The following is a 22,860-nucleotide window of genomic DNA, read 5'->3' on the forward strand; positions in this document are numbered from 1 at the left end:
ATTTTTAAAAACTTTATTATGAAAAGTGTCAAATATATATGTAAGTAAAATAAATGAACCCTATGTACAGATCTCTCAGCTTCAATACCCATCTTATTTCATTATGGCCCTATCCATACCCTAGATAGCATATAATTTCATTTTAAACAAATATTTCAGTATATATTTCTATAAGATGAGGTCTCTTTTAATTTTATTTTAATTTGCATAATTTATTATGCAAAATCTCTGTAACTCAAGGTTAGTTCATCATTAACTAAGGTCTTAACCTAAAATATGCGCAATGCTATGCTCAATGCTGGGGGAGATTCAGGAGTATAAGCTATTCCTTTCTTGAAGCAGCTTAAAGTTTTTTTCACATCTTTATTGGAGTATAATTGCTTTACAATGTTGTGTTAGTTTCTGCTGTACAACTAAGTGAATCAGCTATATGTATGCATATATCCCCATATCCCCTACCTTTTAAGCCTCCCTCCCACCCTCCACCCTCCGTATCCCACCCCTCTAGGTCGTCACAGAGCATCTAGCTGATCTCCCTGTGCTATGCAGCAGCTTCCCACTAGCCATCCATTTTAAGTCTGGCAGTGTATATATGTCACTGCTACTCTCTCACTTCGTCCCAGCTTCCCCTTCCCCCACTGTGTCCTCAAGTCCATTCTCTACGTCTACGTCTTTATTTTTTTTTGTTTTTTAAAAACATAACTACAATTCTATCATCACACCAAAAAAGTGAGCAATAATTCCTTTATATCAAATATTCAGTGCTCAAATTCTACTGACTAACTCAAATTTTTGGACATATTGATTGAATCAGGTTAGATTTTCTTCTAATCTTCATCTACATAGATACATATTAACAGAGTTAAAATCACATCAAATACAAACTTTCTGTTTTATTACAGAATATTTTTAACAATTTTAACAAGCAAACAAACATGTATTTTAGGCATCTGATTACTTCATGACAATTTCAGACAACCGAAGTCCTAAAGTTTATTAGAACTCTGAAATTTTGGAAAATGGCAGTGTAGGTTGTATTGGACTAATCTTCCGGGTGATTATAATTATAAACACTGGGCAAATTACAGAAAACAAATGTCTGAAGGCATCAGACAGAAACCAAAGGCAGGCAGAAACTGGTGGGGACAAGATTCTTGAAGGAAGCTGGCACACTGGAGCAGAGCCGCATTTACTAGGCTTTTCCTTTGAGGGCACGTCCCAGTTTACAAAGAGCACAGGGAAATGAAACTCAAACTAAAAGCAACACTATTACTGGGCTGAGGAGACATGAGGTTGGGAGCTTAAAGCTGCCAAAGCAGCTACAGAAAAACCCCTGGAAGAAAGAAGACAAAGAAAAGGAGCTCCCAAATCTGCACAGAAACACACTTCAACTCCTTAGCTCACTCCTAAATACACATGTCTAGGACGATGAAACTCCAAGGAACCCTGTGCAATGAACAAATGGAAAGCCAAAGACCCAACGAGAAATTTCAGCAGCCACCTAGGGCTGTAGAGACAGAATTTAAGCTTAATTCTCACAAGGTAATGGTAAAACACCTTGGGCTTTCCATTGTAAGGACTATGAGCCATGTTCTAGGAATAAACATTATGTTTTAGGATTAAAAGCAAAATGGAAGTAGACTAGCTCTAGCAAGCTTCCACACAATCAATGTGATCTGTCCTTAATTTAACTGCCTGTCAAAACAAAACTCAATATTTTTCAAAGGGGGGGAAAAAAAGAACTCAGAGTCTCTACCATGTATCATCCACAATAAAAAATGACTACATAGGCAAAGAAGCAGGAAAATGTGACCCATAAGAGAAAAAAATCCATAGAATAAGGCCAACTGATAACCCAATGCTGAAGTTAGTAAATACTTTCTAAAAGCTATTAAAAATGTATTAAATAATTTATAGGACAAGATGGACAAAATATATGAAGAGATAAAGATTCTCAACACAGAAACTCTTGAAAGAAGCAAATGGAAATGAAAGAATATCTGAAATGAAAATTTAATTGGATGAACTTAAAAGCAGTGAATTCAAACGCAGATCAATCAAAATGGCCCAAACTGAAGCACAGAGAAAATGAAAAAAATATAAACAGCATCTGGGATGATATCAAAGGTTAAATATACATGTATCCGAAGTCTCTGAGGTATGAAAGAGGGAACGAAGCAAAAGGAACATCTACAGAGAAAAAGCACAAAAATTTTCCATAACTGCTGAAATGGCATCAATCAGGAGAACATAAAAGCGCATATATACGAGGCAAAATGCTAAAAAACCTTTAGAAAATCTTTTAAAAGCCACAGAGAAAAACATACATTTCATCCAGAAAACAACAGAAATAGTGGCTCACATCATCAAAAATAGAAGACAATAACGGAATGACATTATTGAAAGAAAGTGTTTAAAAAAAAAAAAGAGAAAAAAAAACCCTATAAGCCTAGAATTCTGAATCTAGTGAACATATCCTTCAAAACTGAAGATGACATACAGATGTTTTTGGATAAAAGCTGAGAGAATTTATTGCCAGCAGGCACACACTAACAGAAATGGTGAAGGAAGTTTTTAAGGCTGAGAAATGATCCCAGATGGAAAAAATGGATCTGCAGAAAGAAATGAAGAGAACCAGAAATAGTAACGTGAGTAAATATAAAAGACTATTATTCCCTAATTTCTTTTAAAATCTATTGATTGCTTAAAGCAAGAATATAGTATTATGGGGTTATAAACATAAGAAATAAAATAACAATAGCACAAATGGCTGAAATGAGATAAACAGAATTATACTATTATGAGCCTCTTATAATGTACAAGTAGTATATTAATTATAAATTATGTTACATATAATATTAATATATTAGCATAATATTAATTAAAGGTGATAAGTTAAGGATGCATATATTCATTAGAGCAGTCACTAAACTTTAAAGAGGTATATAGCTAAGAAAAAACCAAAGATATATAAAAAGAAAACTAGAAATTATTAATACAAAAGAGGACAGGAAAGGAGGAACAAAAGAAATTGGGAAATAGAAGAAACAAATAGCAAGGTGGCAGGCTTAAGTCCAATCATATCAGTAATAACATTGAATTTAAATGTATCAATTGCAACTAAAAGTAACAATTATCAGAAATGATAAAAGTAGTAAGACCTAAGAATATGCTGCTTTTAAGAAACATACTTTAAACAGAAAGACAAAGGATTGAAAATAAAGGATGGAGGAAAATATACCATGCAAATATTAATCACAAGAAATGTGGAGAGGATATGTTAATATTTAAAAAGTAGAAAAGCAGGCAAGAGATCCAGAAACTGGAACTCAAGAATCAGCAGCTGTGTGAAATCTCACCCCTATCTGACTAAACTGGTGTTGAGAATATGTCAGTGAACTAATAACTCGAGACTAAAAGTATGAACTAATGCAAAGCATAAGAGACTACACTAAGAAAACCATCTTTTTACTTAAAAATTTTACCTGATCTTCAAATATTCCCCACAAAAATATCTGCATATAAATTTGAGATTCTTTTCAATGCCATGATGTTACATGGCATAGTAGTTACAGAATTGGTATTTAAAAAAGTGATCCAGCACTGCTTCTAGCCTTAAAACTCCCACTTCTGGAGAAAAACTTAAAGTTTTATATGACCAAAATTCTTTTCTATTACTTTATAAATCTTCATATTTCTGGTTAAATTGAAATATGTCAGAAAGGGGGGGATTAAACTCATTAGCATCCACTAGACTAATTCTTTGTAAGGTTTACAGTTTGAGTTAACCTGCAGGATAGTCCCTCTACCTTGCTGCCTCCACAAGAATCTGTCCTATCTCTCATGGGCTTTGCTGCCAGACTCGTTAAAAAGAAATTTAGACTGTCTACTGAATTTAGTCCTTAATTTCTTGTAATCTGGCCTCTATATCTACCATTGGGCTATAGTTCTAACTGTTCTCTTAAGGGTTATCATAACTTATTAGCCACAACATCTTCTAAAGATTCTTCATTTTCCTTGGCTTCTGAAATGCAGGACATGGCAAATGGGCTACCAATTCTGAGCTGCCTGACAGCATCACACACCATGGCAACTCTTATTTACGATTCATGACTTGTGCTTTCCAGCCTCTGTAACTCTGCATATAACTTTTGCTCTTATTTCTACATAACTGAATCCTTCCCAACCATCAAGGCTCAAATTAAATACCATCAGATTCTTGCTCCATGATTATAGCTAGATGAAAGGATGTCTCCCATAGCACTTTTCTTGTTCCTCTCTCAATGTACTTACAAGGTATGACGTGGTGTATTGCAACCTTAATAATACATGAGCAGTTCTCATAATAATTAGTATAAAGGCAAATATTATTTTTTGAAATACTGTCCACTAGTATTACTAAGCAATTATCAACATACTATACAGTCTAACAGAAAGGCTAAAAACTATGTCAAAAGGAGCATCCTCTCTTACCTGATATATTCCTCTTTATTTTCTTCTGTTACAAGAATGTTGCCACCATTGGGTTTCAAATCATGACTCTTGATTTCACCTAAAATTTCTTTATCGACGGAAAAATACATTTCCAAACCACATTCCTCAATATTGTTTTCTCTGCCCAAATGAAAGTAACACTGTTACACTAATTCAGTCATGTAAGAGTTTTTTTTTTAACTAAAGGACTATGTTCTTAAATAACTATTGTTAAACTGTAACATCGGAATTAACAACAAAACTGGAACATTATGCTCTAAAATCACATTTTTGCCTAAGATATTTCTATAAAATTTATCATATTGAATAATGAGACAGGCTTAATGTAAACCATTTAAATTTTGTAAACCAATTACATGCTTACAGTCTGAATACATTACCAACACAACAATGATAAATTAAAAGGAAACAAACTTACTTAACCCAGATGAGAGAATTGTAAAATTCTGGATCAATAGATTCTAAATCCTTGAGACCAACTGGTTTGTTCAAGATACGCTTATAGAATGGCAAAGAAAAACCTGTGTCTATGAATTTCCCATGGAACAGAGCCTATGCAAGAAGAAAACAATACCATTTAAGATAATTTTATATTTTATACGATATAAAAGATTTTATATATCTCATTGTATTTCAGAATGTTTTTGTTTTTTGAATGAAGAACTCATCTAACAAACAAAACAAACTCCCCTGTCATATGATCTATTATGGAATATTTCTGGGGAAAGGGCAGATATAACAAGCCCAATCTTAGACATATCTTAATGATGAGAAAATTTCAAATGAGAAAGTTAAAGAAACAATGCTTTAGTATTGCTAAATTAGCAAAGTAAACACAGTTCTCCACTTGCACTTACCATAGCAATAAACCTGCCAATAAAACGAAAATATTTCAGGTGATCTGGATTGATGTAAGAAGCGGGGTTTATCTGCAAGCAGTAATTATCCTTCCCTGCATATTCAAACAGGCAATACATTGGGTTCAACACCTCATGTGACAAAAGAAAGAACCATTCTCTGAAATCAAAAGAAAATTTACGATGAAAAATCTTGTAAGTAACCATACCAATAAATCAAAGAGCAGTGTTATAAAGTTCTCAGGAATCTATACTCCCCTGATGGTGATATTTCTCTAGTCTCATATTGATTTTCACTGCTTCTGTACAAACTGACATCTATTGTACAGAGATATTTACACACTGCATATTTCAAAGAATCTAAGACATCATTGACTTTAAAGACAACATTATTTGATGAACCAGTAACAAATTTTTTCCAATTGTAATACACATCTCAGTTTCAGAGATGTTAAAATATGAAAAATTTAGTCTTAGAATCAGTGAAATACTATACATAGGCAAGTTTAAAATTCACTGTTGACCCATGTGGTTAGAACAGCTGAAACAAGTCTAACATTATTCCATCCATTACAAAGCCCCTCAGTGATGCTCATTAAGTTCCACTGCTCTCTAAATCTTAGATAAATACGAAAAACCTTCCAATTTCACAGAGGCAATAAAGCACTTAATTCAAGCTACTCATTCATTAGGAAAATACTGAGAAGCTCTAATTCAAATGCTGTGAAAATACCAACCAACACTAACGTACGATTATAGTTATTAACTATGTAACATGGGTGAAGGTCTGGCAGAACAGTAGGCAGAGTGAATCTGGGGCAATATATGTGGTATCAGCTTGTGCCTGAGATTTCCTTTCTTGTTGATGTATGGCCTCTGGTAGTAATCCTGCTTATACTTTAATACTGCTAGTTAATTTTCTAGTTAAGAAGGAATGATTGCCCCCCGAATTATCTTTACCTAATACAAAATTAAATGTTTCTATTCATATTTGTTATTTACCTGTGATTACTGCATACATTTGAAATGTGAGCTTTGAAACAAAACCTAAGTAAAAATCCCTCAAATGTAGCCACCAGTTAGTGACCCCACAAAGACACAGGGTCTGAACTAGGATATTAATAAACAGTATTTCTACTCTTCACAATAATCCCAGAGAAGTAGATATGATCATTCTTATTTTACAGATGAAGATATTTGCCCCAAGCTATACTATTGAGTGCAGAAAAAGGATTCAAATCCAGTCTTGACTACGAAGTCCTTGGCTTTCCATACTGCCACCACTATGCAAATTTTTAACCTGCTATGATATACTGTTATGGAATAAGCAAAGCAATTTCCTGCTTGAGTCTACCTTCTAGGGGTTTGATTAGAAGCTCCAATATTAAGAAAGGAGAATTTATAATTTCAACTCCTATTTTATACAGCTTTCTATATTTTCAAAACATATATTAATCTCAGTTGGGAACTGAATGACTATTATCTCTATCAGGAATCTGTGATGGAGAAAGTGACCTGAACACTATAGGGCCTTGTATGTTCTGTGGAACAGATATGAGGTGGTGGACTGAGCACTGGCTTCTGGTTTGATGATGTAAAGCTTGCATCCAGGCTCTACAACTTAGTTATATGCCTTTGGTGAGTCCCTAAACCTCATTATTACCTGCAAAATTCTCTCTCAGAGTTATCCTGAGGATTAAAGGAGTGATGTGGGTGAAATCAACTAGCAGTACCTTAGAAAGTGCTGAATTTATGTTTCTTGAAATTTTATAATTGCAACATTAATAAAGGTACAAAAATTTGCTACATTTCATTTTCCTGAAACAGAAAATTGAGAAAATAATACTTGCAAGCAAAGTGTAATGATACCTTTGGAGGAAAGGAACTAAGTTCTGAGTATTCATATTATCACTACCTTGCTACACCTCCATAATCTAAACCTTCTTCTCCTGGAAAAATCACCCACAAACGTCTTCGCAGATCTTGGGGACTGAAGCTCATTATCTACCAAAAAAAAAGAAGAAGAAGAAGAAGTAAAAGAATCGGTAAAAGTAGAAACACCTTATACCACTTACTTCCAGGTTAGAAATCTCCTGCATTATAAGTAACTTAAATTCCCCATGACACAGAATGCTGTCTGTGGTTTGGTCAACACCACACATATAGAAAATACATTAAAGTTTCATGATGTTTTATAAATTATACATATCTATATTTCTGTATACTTTATACATATATAATTTTCTTTTAAATGATCCTACTACTGACAAAGTTCCTTCTCTCATTTGCTTAGAGCAGAGTAACTGTGACCATGAGCAGAGCTTAGGTCCTTTTTGGTTTGGGTAGGTTTGGGTTTGTTTTATAGCCAAAAGGTAATAACATAATAACTAACTGGCTAACTTGGAAATGAAAAACAGAGGCTGCAGAGAAAATATAGTTAATTTGAAAACTCATTCTCAGTGGAAACCTGGAAAAACTACTCAAATTTTGTATTCTACTACAGTGGTTAATAAGATCATCTTCATATTTGAAGGACAGTACCATTATTGAGCTACAATGAAGAGGTCATTTGGGTTCTTAATTTTTAAAAGTATTTAATTACTTGCCCAAAATTGGGCCTGTAGAAGATTACAAACATTAATTACTCTTAGGAAAAAAAATGACAGGGCCTGGAGAGAATAAAGTCCGTACAATGATTCTATTTCATGAAAGGATAAGAATGAACAATCACATTTAAATATCCAGAGAGGCTCAGTAAGTGACCTGCTTATGCTAGGGCTCTCTCAGTTCCCACACTTTCATAATTCATATCCCACTCAAACAAGAAAATGCCAGATGTAACAAAAAATTCAATGCTTATGACAAGTATTCCACAACACTATAGGCTAGAAATATAGCAACGCAAATGAGAAATGTTATAAGTTAAAATTATCCTTTTTGTTCATTTCTTGTTCCTTCTGGCTATTCCTTGTCCCTGTGGCTGCTCCCCAAACCGTAGGGCTGTCCCTGATCTCGCTTGCTGTCCCCCCAGAAAAAAATACCTTGAAATAATACCTTTTAACAAATGCCAGTATGAAGGAAAAAAAGAAATGCTTCTCCTGCAATTTCCCCCATAAGCAGTTGTGCTGTGTCAAGAAAAACACTTACTACCCCAAACAACTTTATCCAAATGCTATGAAGAAAATCTGATGCTAATTTTGCTATACGTCACTCTTCCAAAGCAATCAAAATTTTCTCTTTTTATTTCACATTTATTGGATGGATGTAGAGTTTAGGGTGACAATTTTTAAAAACTGTTTTAGCATCATCTGGTCTGTCATTCCGCGAAAGTCTCTAGGTATCAATAGCTAAAGGGACATTTACTCATGTTCACATCTTTTCAGCACTGCTATTGGCAAGTTATGTTCCAAGAAACTGGCCCACCAGAGACTGACTACTCAGTGACTGCATACTGGTTACGAACATGAAAATAAGAAATAGGTAATCACGGGGTAGAGAATGGCCTTGGAGCCTTGCTTACATCAGATCAAGAGAATGACTCATAATTCTCTAAGTGGCCTTAGTCAAGCTCTGCTCCTAAAAAAATATCTGCTCCTACTTAGCAGGATGCCAACTGGCATTTCCCTTCAATGTTAATAACTGAGGTTCCATTAGTAAAGAATATATATAATTGTTTCTGAAAGTAAGTAGACAGCTATTGTCAACTATCTCAGACAATCTCTTTTTCCTTTACATTCGGTTTAGCACTTCTCAAAGCTGTAGCTACCAAAATTATCATAAGGGTTTGATAATAAAGAATCACAACCACATGTGGCCATAAAACAAGGACGAACTGGATGTTTGCATATTAAGACATTTTTTTCCACTGGTCATTTTAATATATCAAAATCACTTAATACTTAGCTGTAGTTGGTTGGTAAACAAAGTTGTAAAATAAAGGTAAGCAGTAAATTAACTCAGGTTCTGAGGACAGCTAAAACATTTGTTGACTACTCCTGAAAACATTATTTTTAGATATTGTCATCAATGACCAATTACATTTTTTACTACATAAAAAATTCTTTAAATTATAGGAGTAAATATGCTTATTATAAAAATGCAAGCAATACAGAAGTACAAAAACAAAGTCTTCTCCTCTCTTTTTCTATCTGTATCCAGTATGTTCATACAGTACTTCCAGACTTTTGTCTACCAAAAGCCTGTTTTTTTACTTAAATATCTGTCTCACATCAAACACTGAGCTTAGAAATGGAAACCTGAAACAAATACTAAGTTACTCTGACACTTCAAAAGCACAGAACATACACATACACAAAACACACACACAAAGCTATCTGCATTTTCCGCAATTTTAAGTACTAAGGTAGCTGGCAATGAGATTAGACTTAAAAAATTCAAGGACTCCATCTCAAAAAGTTCCAAAGTGTTTGAACTGCTAGCACCAAAAGGTTTTGGGCTGGAAGCCAGGGGGCAAACCATTAAGTGGATGAAACAGTACCTGCTGAAAGGAATCCTCAAACAATGTTTTTCTTGTCACTGTAATCTTTATGTGCTGTGGCATGGCCAGTTGCTGAAATATAAGAATGTCTTAAGTCAACTCTCACCATTAAAATGGCCTATCAAAAAACCAAAAAGGTAAAATTTTACTTACTTTTTTGCTTACAGTAACAAGCAGACTATGAATATGAACTTTTATTTAATAATGTTTAACCATGCATTTGTGAGTATTCATGCTAATTATAGATCATCTGATACATAAGAAACAGAAGCAAGATGTCGTATGCACAGTGATTACTTAATGAGTCAAACAAATCTTAAATTTTCAAAAAGCTAATTCAAATTCTTTTTGCTTGCACAGGCCCAGTACAAGAGTTTGAAGTTTAAAAATATTCATCATAGTAACACTTTGACTAGTAATTTTATTTAGACCCCATAAAGAAATCAGTAATTCAGTAAACATTTATAATACATCAGAAATAACTGATCACATCTGTTAAACATACTCTGAATATAACCATATATATGTACTAATGTATCTATCAAAGTGATACATATGTACGGATCTATCAACGTCATTTATATCAAATGCTAGATATGAAAGGAGCTGGTTATAATTTACATATCAGAAATGTTTTAACTCATTTGTTTGAAGATTTCTCCAATCTTAAAATAATGAGTATTGGAATAAGTAGCAATGTTTCCTTATTCAAATGGTTTCAAATTTATTCTTCTGGACAAGAGAAGCCATAAATTATCTAAGGGATAAATCTATTTCTTTGACCTAAAAATAGGAGAAAAATTCCAATGCTTCCATTTTACCTCTTTTTCTACAGGTTAATTATTTTCACAATCACTGACTGTGTAAGCAACATAATAAAAGGAGTACAGAAATACAGTCCCAATACTAACCTGACACCAGAACCGGAAATACTGAACCTTTGCCTTGAAGTCCCGTACATAGGCTATCTGGGGTCCATTGTCTCTGAGGAAGAATGTTAATATGACACATATAGTTTCTTGTAAGATAAAATATTGAAGGAAAACACAATACCACACTCCCTAAGAACTCAGTAGTCAAATACAAAAATGCCCTAGTACAGCATACTCCTAATACCATCTTTAAAATAAAAAAAAATTGTCCCATGACTATTTTTAAGTAAGAAACAGAAATAAACTTTGATCTTTTTAAAGCCCCTGTTGTGAGATTCTCTCTTATATACAGCCAAATATAACAGGACTAGGTAAAGGAGGTTCTGTCTGAGAACGGTGTCTATTCCTGAATCCATTCTCTCCTTTGACCTTAACAGAGTCTTGAGATTTACTTGGGCAGACTACATTTCCCAGTTTTTCTCCTTTTTTCTCTCAAGTTTACTAGGGTTTACCAATATTATTAAATTTTTGAAGACCCAACTTGTAGCTTTGATTTTTCTGTTCTTTCATTTCCATTTCATTGATTTCTGCTTTTATGCATATTTTGTATTTAATTAACTTTTCTATTTCTAGCTTCTTAAGGTGGAAGCAGGGATCAATGATTTTACACACTATTTTCTAATCTAGTCCTCTAAAGCAATTAAGTCTTCCTCCAAGACTACTTTTATTAAATCCCACAAATTGTGTTTTGCTTTTATTATCATAAAGTAAAAAAAATTTCCTTATTTCTAGTGAGCCAGTTCTTTGAGCCATGGATTATTCAGTAGTGTGCTATTTAAGTCCCACTGGACTATTTTTTAATGATGGAGAGAAATATACTTCTGTTTCATACAAGCCTCTATTGTTTTGGGGTTTTCTGCTATATGTGCCCAAACTTAATTGTAGCTAAGATTAATGATACAACAGTATCTGTTAGTAATTTATTACATATTTAATTTCATTAATACTTAATTGGCCTGAATTCCTAGTTTGTTTGAAACATGAAAGTTTAATTTTTTATTTTCTGCATATTAAAAAAAAGTAACGACGGGCTTCCCTGGTGGCGCAGTGGTTGAGAGTCCGCCTGCCGACGCAGGGGACACCGGTTCATGCCCCGGTCTGGGAAGATCCCGCATGCCGCGGAGCGGCTAGGCCCGTGAGCCATGACCGCTGAGCCTGCGCTCCGCAACGGGAGAGGCCACAACAGTGAGAGGCCCACGTACCGCCAAAAAAAAAAAAAAAAAATAACGAGAGGTCAGCAATGTCCTGAAATTAAAGCCAGACAAAGGTGCTACATGAAAACAAAACTGCATTGTACAACTGAAACAATATTGTATGTCGAGTACAACTTAATTAAAATAAAAAAATTAAAAAGTATGTTTATAATGTGCTTAACAAAATTAAAAAGAGAAAAACTACAGACCAATCTCTCTTATGAACATAGATGCAAGAATCCTAAAAAAAAATACTAGTAAATTCAATTCAGGAGTATATTAAAAGGATTAACATTTTAATCCTTTTGACCAAGTGGAATTTATCTCTGGAATGCAAGGATAATTTAACATATGAAAAGTCAACGTAGTACACCACACATTAATAAGGGGAAAAAAAACACACAATCATCTCAAATGATGCAAAAAAGCATTCAACAAAATTCAATATCCTTGGGCTTCCCTGGTGGCACAGCGGTTGAGAGTCCGCCTGCTGATGCAGGGGACACGGGTTCGTGCCCCGGTCCAGGAAGATCCCACATGCGGCGGAGCGGCTGGGCCCATGAGCCATGGCCGCTAAGCCTGCGCGTCCAGAGCCTGTGCTCCACAACGGGAGAGGCCACAACAGTGAGAGGCCCGCGTACCGCAAAAAAAAAAAAAAAAAAAATTCAATATCCTTTAATGATAAAAAAACATTCAACAAACTAGAAGGAAACCAACTCAACATAATAAGAGCTATATATGAAAATCTCACAGCTCACATCACATTCAATGGCGGAAGAATGAAAGCTTTCCCTCTAAGATCTGGAACAAGGCAAGGTTGCCTGCTTTCATCACTTCTATTCAACACAGTATGGGAAGTTCTAGCCAGAGCAATTAGGCAAGAAAAAGACAAGGCATTCAAATTGGAAAGGAAGAAGAAAACATTTCTGTTTGAAGATGATATGATCTTATATATAAAAAACCCTAAAGACTCCAGACGAAAAAACCTGTTAGCACTAAGTAAATTCAACAAAGTAGAACACAAAACATACAAAAATCAGCTGTATTCCTATATACTAACAATCAACAATCTGAAAAGGAAAATTTACAAAACAATTCCGTTTACAAATAGCATCAAAAACAATAAAACACTTAGGAATCAATTTAACCAACAGGGTAAAAGACTTGCACAATGAAAACTATAGAACATTGCTGGAAGAAAATAAAGAAGACAAATAAATGTAAAGACAGCTTATGTTCATGGATTAGAAGACTTAATGTTGTTAAGATGTCAACACTAACCAAAGAAAACTTCAATGCAATCCTTATCAAAATCCCAATGTCTTTGTTTTGTTTTGTTTTTTTTGCAGAAATAGAAAAACCCATCCTAAAGTTCATATGGTATCTCAAAAGGACCCTGAAAAGCCAAAACAATCTCAAAAAAGAACAAGTTGGAGGACTCACATTTCCTGATTTCAAAATTTAGTAAAAGCTACAGCAGTCAAAACAGTGTGGTGCTGGGATAAACACAGACATACAGAAAAATAGAACAGAAAGGCCAGGAATCAACCTTCACATATATGGTCAAATAGTTTTTGACAAGGGTGCCAAGACCACTAAACAAAATGGTGCTGGCAAAACTGGATATCCACTTGCAAAAGAGTGGAGTTGAACCCTTACTAAAACCATTTACAAAAATTAACTGAAAATGAATCCAAGGTCTAAATGTAAGAGCTAAAGCTATGAAATGCTTAGGAAATACACAGAATGGGAGAAAATATTTGCAAATGACATATGTGATAGGGATTAATATCCAGAATATACAGAGAACTTCTAAAGCTCAACAAAAAACAACCTGATTCAAAACTGGGCAAAGGACTGAAACAGACATTTGTTCTAAGATACAAAAAATGGTCAGTAAGCACATGAAAAGATGCTTAACATCATGAATCATTAGAGAAATACAAACCACAATGAGATACCATTTCATACTAATTAGGATGGCATTACACACACACAAACACACACACACACACAGAGTAACAACTGTTGGCATGGATGTGGAAAAACTGGAACCCATGTGCTCTATCAGTGAGAACGTAAAGCGGTACATTCACTGTGGAAAACAGTATGGCAACGTCACAAAAAAACCCACAGAATTGTCATTTGATTCAACAATTCTAATTATGAATATATATGCAAAAGAACTGAAAGCAAGAACTTGAACAGATATTTGTACCCTCATGTTCACAGCATCATTCACAATAGCTGAAAGGTGGAAACAACTCAAATGTCCATGAACCACATGTATACACAAAATGTGGTAATACATAAAATGCAATATTATTCAGTCTTAAAAAGAAATGAGGACTTCCCTGGTGGTGCAGTGGTTGAGAGTCTGCCTGCCAATGCAGGGGACAAGGGTTCGTGCCCTGGTCTGGGAAGATCCCGCATGCCGCGGAGCGGCTGGGCCCGTGAGCCATGGCCGCTGAGCCTGCGCGTCCGGAGCCTGTGCTCCGCAGCGGGAGAGGCCACAACAGTGAGAGGCCTGCGTACCGCAAAAAAAGTAAAAAAAAAAAAAAAAAAGAAATGAAATTCTGATACAAGCTAAAACATGGATGAGCCTTGGAAACATGATGCTAAGTGAAATTAGCCAGTCACAAAGGACAAACATTGTATGATTAGTCAAATTCAGAAACAGAAGGTACAACAGTACTTATCAGGGACTCGGGGAGAAGGGAGACTGGAGAGTTACAGTTTACTGGGTACAGAGTTTCAGTATAGGATAATAAAAAAGTGTTAGAGATGGATCGTGGTGATGGTTGCACAGCAATAAGTGTACTTAACACCACTAAGATATAAACCTAAAATGGTCAACTTTGTTATGTCTATTTGACTGTAATTTAAAAAATAAGAAACCCTAAACAAAACATATTAAGCAAATCAACAAAACACAGTTACTTTTCAAAAATGGAAAAGAAAAAGTAATGGGAGTTTTCAAGTTAAAAGGTGATAGAAATGAAAGAAAGTAGGTATCAGAAATCAGGGATTAATTGGTGAGCAGTACTGTACTGATAATTCCTAAACACTCTCATTTAATGCTGTGAATAGATGATAACAAATATGGAAAGTCTCTAGGAGAAAATATTTAAGAAGCTAATGGAAATACAAAACATTTAGTGATCAGAGACCTACAGGCAAGCCACCTCAAGAAATAGCACTCTTTGGTAATTGAGATCTTTATATAAAAATCTTAGGAATCAGTTTTACTTTTAATCAAAACATTTAGAAAACTTACAAGGCAGATTTTCCAGTGCGGGGATCTATATAGGTGGTTGTTCTTCTATTGTGGTCCACAAAATATGGAATTCCATCTACTGTGAACCTCATTTCCCAGCCTTCAGGTAAGGGCTTTTCATTTAATTGACTATATAAAACACAGAAACATATATAAACAAAAAATGTTAAAGAGTTCCTTGTTTGCCAAGTACAGAAACTAAAAATACCCATAAAGGCAGTAGAAATCTTCTAGAAAACCATTTAGTCCAGTATTTTCCACCTGTTTACTAAAATCCTACAAGCATGTTAAACATGTCAACAGGTCCATCAACCATCAGTCATTCATCTCTCTTTTAAACTTTCATAACAGCAGTCTAACTGGTTTTGCTGCCTCTGGTCTCACTCTGGTCCTGTACTCATATTTCACATTGCTGACAGAGTACTAAAATGGAGATCTGAACAAATTCTTTCTCTTCTAAAAGTGATATCACTATTCACCACTAACCAATTATAAGACATAAACTCCTCCACTTGGCCCTCACTCTGTCTTGATACTCTGCCCTCTATGTTTCCTTTCAGTTTTACCTCTGCACTCTACCTCTAATTCCCTTCCATGAACCCTGTGTAGTGTACGCCTACTCACCATTTCCCTAAACAAGACATGGTCTGTCAAACCTCCAAGTGAAGCCCTTCCCCTTGTCCAGAATCTCTATTATTCCTATTAAGGCAACTCAAATGTTCTTAATGGAGTATTCCTACCCACTTCCTTAATACCTATCTTTAGACCTTGCTTAATCTCTCTAAACTTCAGTGTTCTAAGTTTCATCCATATTTTCCAGTTCATTTTTCTCTATTCTACAGTTTCATTTTTCTCATCTGGTGGGTATGGTGAGAAGGCAAAGCAATGGAAATGTTCAAGTTCACAACAGAAAGGAAGAAAAGGAGGGGTTAGAGGCATTTAATCTCACTGTTTTAGAGAGCCACTACTGCTGACAGGAGTGTCACTTTCCTCAAGTGTACTTCAGAAGAACAAAAGGCTTAGAACCATTGCCTAGAACAGTACTTTGTGAACTATGTCAAAAAGTTAAGATCATTTAACTATATTTACAGAACTAAATACAAATGTCAGACAAAACAGACTACTAAAAATTTAAGAAGATAACACTTCTCATTTGTTGTAATCATATTTGCAAGATGGGCTCAGTAACAAGTTGTTTTCTTGAAAACAAATTGGATAGAACTGGGTCATTTGTATTATTTATAAAAATATGATTCTAACTTTAGCTCTGAAACTTTAAAGGTCCAAGGGGGAACAAAAAAATGGTAGCAAATTACAGAAAGGTGACATGGTCTATTCTATCCTTAGTGATAGAATTTTAAAGAGAAATTAGAAATGTTACCTATGAAATTCTTAATTATTCCTTTTTAAGAAATTGAAAATATTTAAGTTAAATACCATAACTCCATAAAATGTTGTGATTTGCTGGTACCCAGAAATAGATTTTAAAATTAAAGCGCACCTTTAAAATAGAGGTTCTTAAAACCCTGACCTATGGTAGATGTGAAGATTTAATCACGCCCAAACAGAGGTCAGACCTCTGCCCTCAGCTACTGGGAGATGATCTCTAGGCCTCTGGAATGTCCTGCCTGTCAAGTGTATCTTTGTTTGCTTAGGGGCTTCGAACACCAGACCGTCAATCATGTGATTTATGAGGGAGGCTTTGGAATATGCCATATCAGCTCTAACCTCTGGAGTAACTAGACACTATAGGTATTAGCCCAAACTGTGGGGAAGAGCTGGAAACTAAAGGTTAGCTATGCAGGCAGTACATGATGGAGCCCCAATAAAAACTCTGGTTACTAGAGACTAGGGTGAGATTCCCTGGTTGGCAATACTCAACACATACTGTTCCACATCAATTCTGGGCATCTGGAACCCTCTCAGATTCTGCCCTATACATCTCTTCCTTCTGTTGGTTCTAGTTTGTATCCCTTCCCTGTAATAAAGGAGGCTGTGAGTATAAGAGGTTTCAGAGAGTTCTAGTCTCTCTAGTGAGTTATTGAACCTGAAAGTGGTTGGGTAGACACCCTAAATTTGTAGTCAGTCAGTTTGAAGTGAGAGTAGTCTTGGAGACCTCCCAGCTTGTGCCTGATGTCTTAAGTGAGGTCAATTTTGTGGGGACTGTGCCTTCTGACTATATAGCTTACCAAATTCCCTGCAGAATGGAACCCTCTGGAAATCTGATAAACACACAGCATTACATATTGTTATGGGCTGAATTGTGTCAACCCACAAATTCTTCTGCTGAAATCCTAACCCTCTGTACCTCAGAATGCGACCTTATTTGGAAACAGGATTATTAAAGATGTAATTAGATGAGATCCTGCTGGAATAAGGTGGGCCACTAATCCAATATGATCAATGTCCTTATTAAAGGGGGAAATTTGGACCTTGAGACATGCATACAGGAAGAATGCCACTGGAGTTACGCTGCACAAGCCAAGGAACTATCAAAGATAGAAGAGAGACCTGGAACACATCCTTTCCTAGTGCCTTCAGAGGGAGCACAGCTCTGCTGACACCCTGACCTTGAACTTCTATCTAGCTTCCTAAAATATGTATAAGACAAGTTTCTGTTGTTTAAGTCGCTCAGTTTGTGGTACTTTGTTAAAGCAGCTCTAGCAAACTAATACATACACTATCACATAATGTTATAAAGAAAAACAATTACATATACATAATAAATATTAAAAAGATAAACTTGTAATAAATAATATATCTCTTTAGTGGCTTATTAACTAGCAAGTTCTTGTAATGATGTGTGTAAACAATATTTTGAGATATCTGCAACAACTGCAGAAAGATATTAAAAACCTGTGATTTCTACTGGTGGCAAAGTCCTAGGCATTGTTAGTTCTAATATTATGGTTGTGGCCTACAATCATAATGGAAAGAACACTCAGTTTCAGGTAAAGGTTACTGAAAATGAATATGTATTTTTCCCCTCTAAGTCACATACTCCCTGAATTCTATCCAGAGATGTCAGGCTGCAAAACCCCACTTTAGAATTAGTAATCTGGTCTTACTAACAACAAACAGGTATTTTTGGGGGGAAAACACACACAAACACACACACACATATTCATATATACCAGCGAGGTATTTTTCCCCCCTGTACTCTCAAGAAACCCACATTCATTATATGGAAGTAATAGTGTAATTTTTTTCTCTTAAGTATATGGGTAATTAAGGCCTTTGGGGAAAGAATATGTAGGTTTGATATTTTTCATAACTGAGTTGGAAATAGGGTACAATCTTTAAGAAGTTATCTATACACTAATAACTGCAAGTTCTTACCCTTGATTTCTGGGGTCTTCCCATTGTGTAATACGAGTATTGTGGTTGACAAAATATACTCTACCATTGCTGTCCGTTCTCTTCTCTTTAAAACAAATGAAAAAGGCAAAGCATTAGAGTTGGCATAGTCTTCTTCCTCAAATTAAAATAAGATGAGCTGATTTTGCCCATTTCTCACTGCTCTGTTGATTTTGTAGTTTTTAAATCACAACTTTAAAGGTTTAATTTATTCTCTCACTATTAAATCCACATACTTACTCAAGTTATAAAATATCATTTTATCCTAAAACAGGGGTCCCCAACCCCTGGGTCCTCGGCCTGTTAGGAAGAGGTGAGCAGAGGGTGAGCAAGCAAAGCTTCGTCTGCTGCTCCCCATTGCTTGCTGGCTCGCATGACCGCATGAACCATTCCCCATCACCACCACCCCTGCCCCCACCTTGGAAAAACTGTCTTCCACAAAACCAGTCCCTGTTGCTGTCCTAGAAACTAAATAGACATAATTCACAATGCCCTGCCCGTAGGACCTTTCTGTTCAATCCAACCAGCAGCAAGAATAATTAACTGTTTTAACTCTGCATATATGACCTCATTTTAACCTTAAAAGTCCCACGGAGTAGGTAGTTTTCGTTTATTTTGAAGATATGGTAACTCAGATCTGCCCCAAATTTCAGAATTAAGTAGCAGCTAGAGGATGGAAACTGACGTCTGCATTCAGAGATTTTTTTCATATCACACCATCTCAATTCTTAAAATACAATGGGGGGATATAACTTAATTGTTTCTTTGCTATATGCTAGGCATTATTCAACTAGAAAAGACAAGTTTCAAAATATATCCTGTTTCTTAATACAACCAGTTTCCAAATCCTAAATATCTATACTAACTTTTTACACAAGGGTTGGGCAGAAGGGCTCGGCTCTTTAATTTACTGTATCTGAAGCAGCTGCTTGTTTACCCACCTGCCTCTTGCTTTAGCATTCTCCTTGTTTTCTTATACCCATTCTACACAATTTGCCCCACTTCTTTGAGATTTCTCATTAAGGTTTACAAGATGTGTGGATATTATTTTCTCTTTTAATAACCAAATTAGGTTCGAAATTTTAATATTAATACTAGTTCTGTTGTTTTGAACTATTGACTTCTCTGATCCATTACAAATTAATTCTTCAAAAGAACGGTCTCTTCCAGTGTCTGAAACTTTTAAATTTGGCCAAGATGTCTAAAAATGAAAACTGAAGTATTCAATAGTATGAAATGGATTCCCACATTTTACAAAGCATGGTTATCTTAAAATTAGCAATTTTCAAAAAAAAAAACATTTAAGCTTAACTCCATGGTGGTAAAGCCAATTTTTATTTCCTATGGTTTGAAAGTTCATTTGTTTTTCAAACAACATTTATTTAGATCCTTTGGATCTTTCTTTAAGCAAGATATTGCAGAATGAGTGTTAGGCCAAATTATATAGCCTCGTAAAGTTAGTGTTTGGTAACTTTTAACTTATCTCCAGGACTGACTCCATGATCGCAAGTAGCAGTGATGATACTGGGGCAGGGGGTAGGGGTTGGGGTGGAGGTGGCACAGAAGGGATATATTGGTATCATGAATCTGCTCCTGACATCTCAGGTAGTTTCTATATCAGCTGACCTAAAATGGAAATAGAACTTCTAGAGTGTATTACATACAGAAAATGGACTCTGCATCTTCTGCCACAACCTGAATAATAAAAATGGCTTTGCTGGTCATGGAACCTTGAGTGTGGAAACATGTAACCAACTTTAAGAGCTGTCTCTGAGGCAAAAAGAAGCACCCACAGTGCTACACAGTTGTAGCTACATAATAACAAAATAAGTTAATGTTCTAGGCAAATTTAAATTTTTAAATACACTTACAGAATAAATTTCTTGTGTACAAGTAATTTTTATGTAACTTTTATAATCTAAAATTAATATCCTAAGTGCATAGTTGAGCGTGTATTCACCTTTTAACTGCCACGTAAGTTCAGATTTCAAGGCCAGATATTCTCTCTTCAAAAAGCTAACATGAACAGAGTCACTGCCTGGGTTCTCCAAGGGTTCTGAAGACTGAGCACCCTGCCAACCACATCAGAGCTGGTGAGTTACTGACCTCAGCTAAGGACACCCTCTTCTTACCCATGGTCAGTGTTTACTGAATGGTGGCATGAAGCTAGGGATGGCATGGAGATATTCCTTTTTCCTTTCCTTTCAGATGAACAGATTTAAGGCTTTGGTGTAATTTTGCCTTATTCCCGAACTTGTTTTGTGTGCTTTGGTTTTATCACTTTTAAATGTCTTTTTTTTTTAAAAAAAATTTATTTATTTAGACTGCACTGGGTCTTAGTTGTGGCACACAGGATCTTCATTGCAGCGTGCAGGCTCTTTAGCTGCAGCATGCAGACTTCTTAGTTACAGCATGCAAACTCTCAGCTGCGGCATGCATGTGGGATCTAATTTCCTGACCAGGGATCGAACCCCGGCCCCCTGCACTGAGAGCACAGAGTCTTACCCACTGCACCACCAAGAAGTCCCTCATTTTTAACTGTTTTAACTAAGCAGATTTTCTTTTCAGTGAAAAACATATGTTTGACATTTTAAATATTTAGTTTGTGCACTTAGATTATAGCTCACACACTTTGTAGTTGTGATTTTACTAGGTAGGCTTTCTAAATAAAAGCTTAAAAACATTTTTAAAACAAAAAACCAACAAAACAAAAAAAAGCTAACATGAGGTAAGATAAAGTTAATAGAAAACTTATTTCTATGTTTGTTCTAAGTATATAGCATTGATAAAAGCATTTCTTGGAAGAGGCTGTGAAAACCAAAATTTCAAAGGTGATGCGCTTGCAAACTGAAGGCTCACCTGCTTAGTGAAAAGTACTGTGACTACAGAGCTGATTTCTTACTTCGTTCAAAAAATCACATGGTAAACAACTCCTAAATAACTGAACACCAAGCCTGAATGCACATCAAACCACTTCCTGACTTGATGAATAAAACACTGAAAAACAGAAGCTTCTTGTTGTTCTATGTATTCTTTCATAGCAACTCTGAAAATGAGAAAATAGCTTTATACCTGATGGGTAAACCCTCTACACAAAGCCCTATTAGACATATTGTTGAACCAAAAGCATTCTTTGTTCTCCAGCCTCTATAGTTTGCATGTGTTAAAAATTCTTCACTGTCAGCTTGTAAGGTAGTAATGTCTAGTCCTAGCATACAGAAGTCTGAAAGGGTGAAGAAGCTGGATACATGGTGTCACAAAAATAATGCTAACAACTTTAGAACATCAACACAGGCTGTAAACTGGGATTTTATTTCCTGGATCAATGCTCAGGGTCTACTGGGTGGTTCTCAGTTGTGATAGTACCAGTGCTGTCACTGGCTCAACAAATAATGCATATGCCCCAAAGGCAGAGAATCATAAAGCAGTAATCAGTCTAAATAATAGGATGATCGTGAACTCATTTAAGAAGGGGGAGGGGTTGCACTTCAACTTCAGGAGTATGAAACCTAAAAATAAGCAGAATGTAAAATAACCAAGGCAAAATTCTGATAACATACATAAGCTGGAATTGGGCCTCTAGAGGCAGTATTTTATGGAGGTGTTGTTGGCTAAAGTAAAAATGAGAAATACTGATGTTGAGGATAATAATAAATACAGAAGACAAGGACCAGATTTGCAAGAAAAGCTTTACAAATAAAGGCAACATAGCCTCCAATTCATGCTTCTTTGAGCGAGAAACAATTTTTCTTAACAGCTGCCCTGGAGAAGGAGCAAAATAGTTTGGGTTTCTAACAAAAGCCAATCAGGTCATGGTTTTTCTGCACTAAAATTAAGAGGATGAATACATGACCTACAGGTATATCGTTTCTCCTCTGTAACACAAACATAAAACAACTCTAGAAATAAAGCTGAGAAGACCATCCATGTCTGGGAATGCAACCAAGCAGGTCTAGTTCAATATGCCTCAAAAGAACAACATCCCTTCTTCTGAAGTACTTCATACCAACAATAAACTGTCCATTACAAGGCTCCCACAGATCCAAAAGACTCCTTACTAAACTACCAGACACTGGTAAAGACAGAAATTCACAACTTTCATATGCCTTCCCTTTGCTACAAGCTAGTGACAATAATAGTTATAACTATGAACTATTATATCTTTTTACTTCTTTGACTCCTAGGAATGCTAGGGATAAATATCTTTAAGGGCAATGGGGTAACTGAAAAGCAGGCTTACACATAGCCAGTA

General features: G+C 35.5%; 1 protein-coding gene across 3 annotated transcripts in view; it reads right to left on the reverse strand.

The window, feature by feature from the left end:
• The window catches only part of ITCH (itchy E3 ubiquitin protein ligase), a 112,406-nt gene that overhangs the window by 9,270 nt on the left and 80,276 nt on the right, over positions 1–22,860 (reverse strand). For all 3 annotated transcript variants that reach the window (XM_029220110.1, XM_029220109.1, XM_029220108.1), the window contains 8 exons: positions 18,591–18,675; positions 15,252–15,380; positions 10,761–10,833; positions 9,850–9,921; positions 7,267–7,355; positions 5,352–5,511; positions 4,913–5,046; positions 4,474–4,614 (listed from right to left, as the gene is read on the reverse strand). In XM_029220110.1, the coding sequence (XP_029075943.1) occupies positions 4,474–4,614; positions 4,913–5,046; positions 5,352–5,511; positions 7,267–7,355; positions 9,850–9,921; positions 10,761–10,833; positions 15,252–15,380; positions 18,591–18,675 (883 nt within the window). The remainder of the gene's footprint in view (positions 1–4,473; positions 4,615–4,912; positions 5,047–5,351; positions 5,512–7,266; positions 7,356–9,849; positions 9,922–10,760; positions 10,834–15,251; positions 15,381–18,590; positions 18,676–22,860) is intronic.

The sequence above is a fragment of the Monodon monoceros genome, unplaced genomic scaffold (assembly GCF_005190385.1).
Source record: "Monodon monoceros isolate NGI ecotype Baffin Bay Population unplaced genomic scaffold, NGI_Narwhal_1 Super_Scaffold_13, whole genome shotgun sequence".
NCBI lineage: Eukaryota > Metazoa > Chordata > Mammalia > Artiodactyla > Monodontidae > Monodon > Monodon monoceros.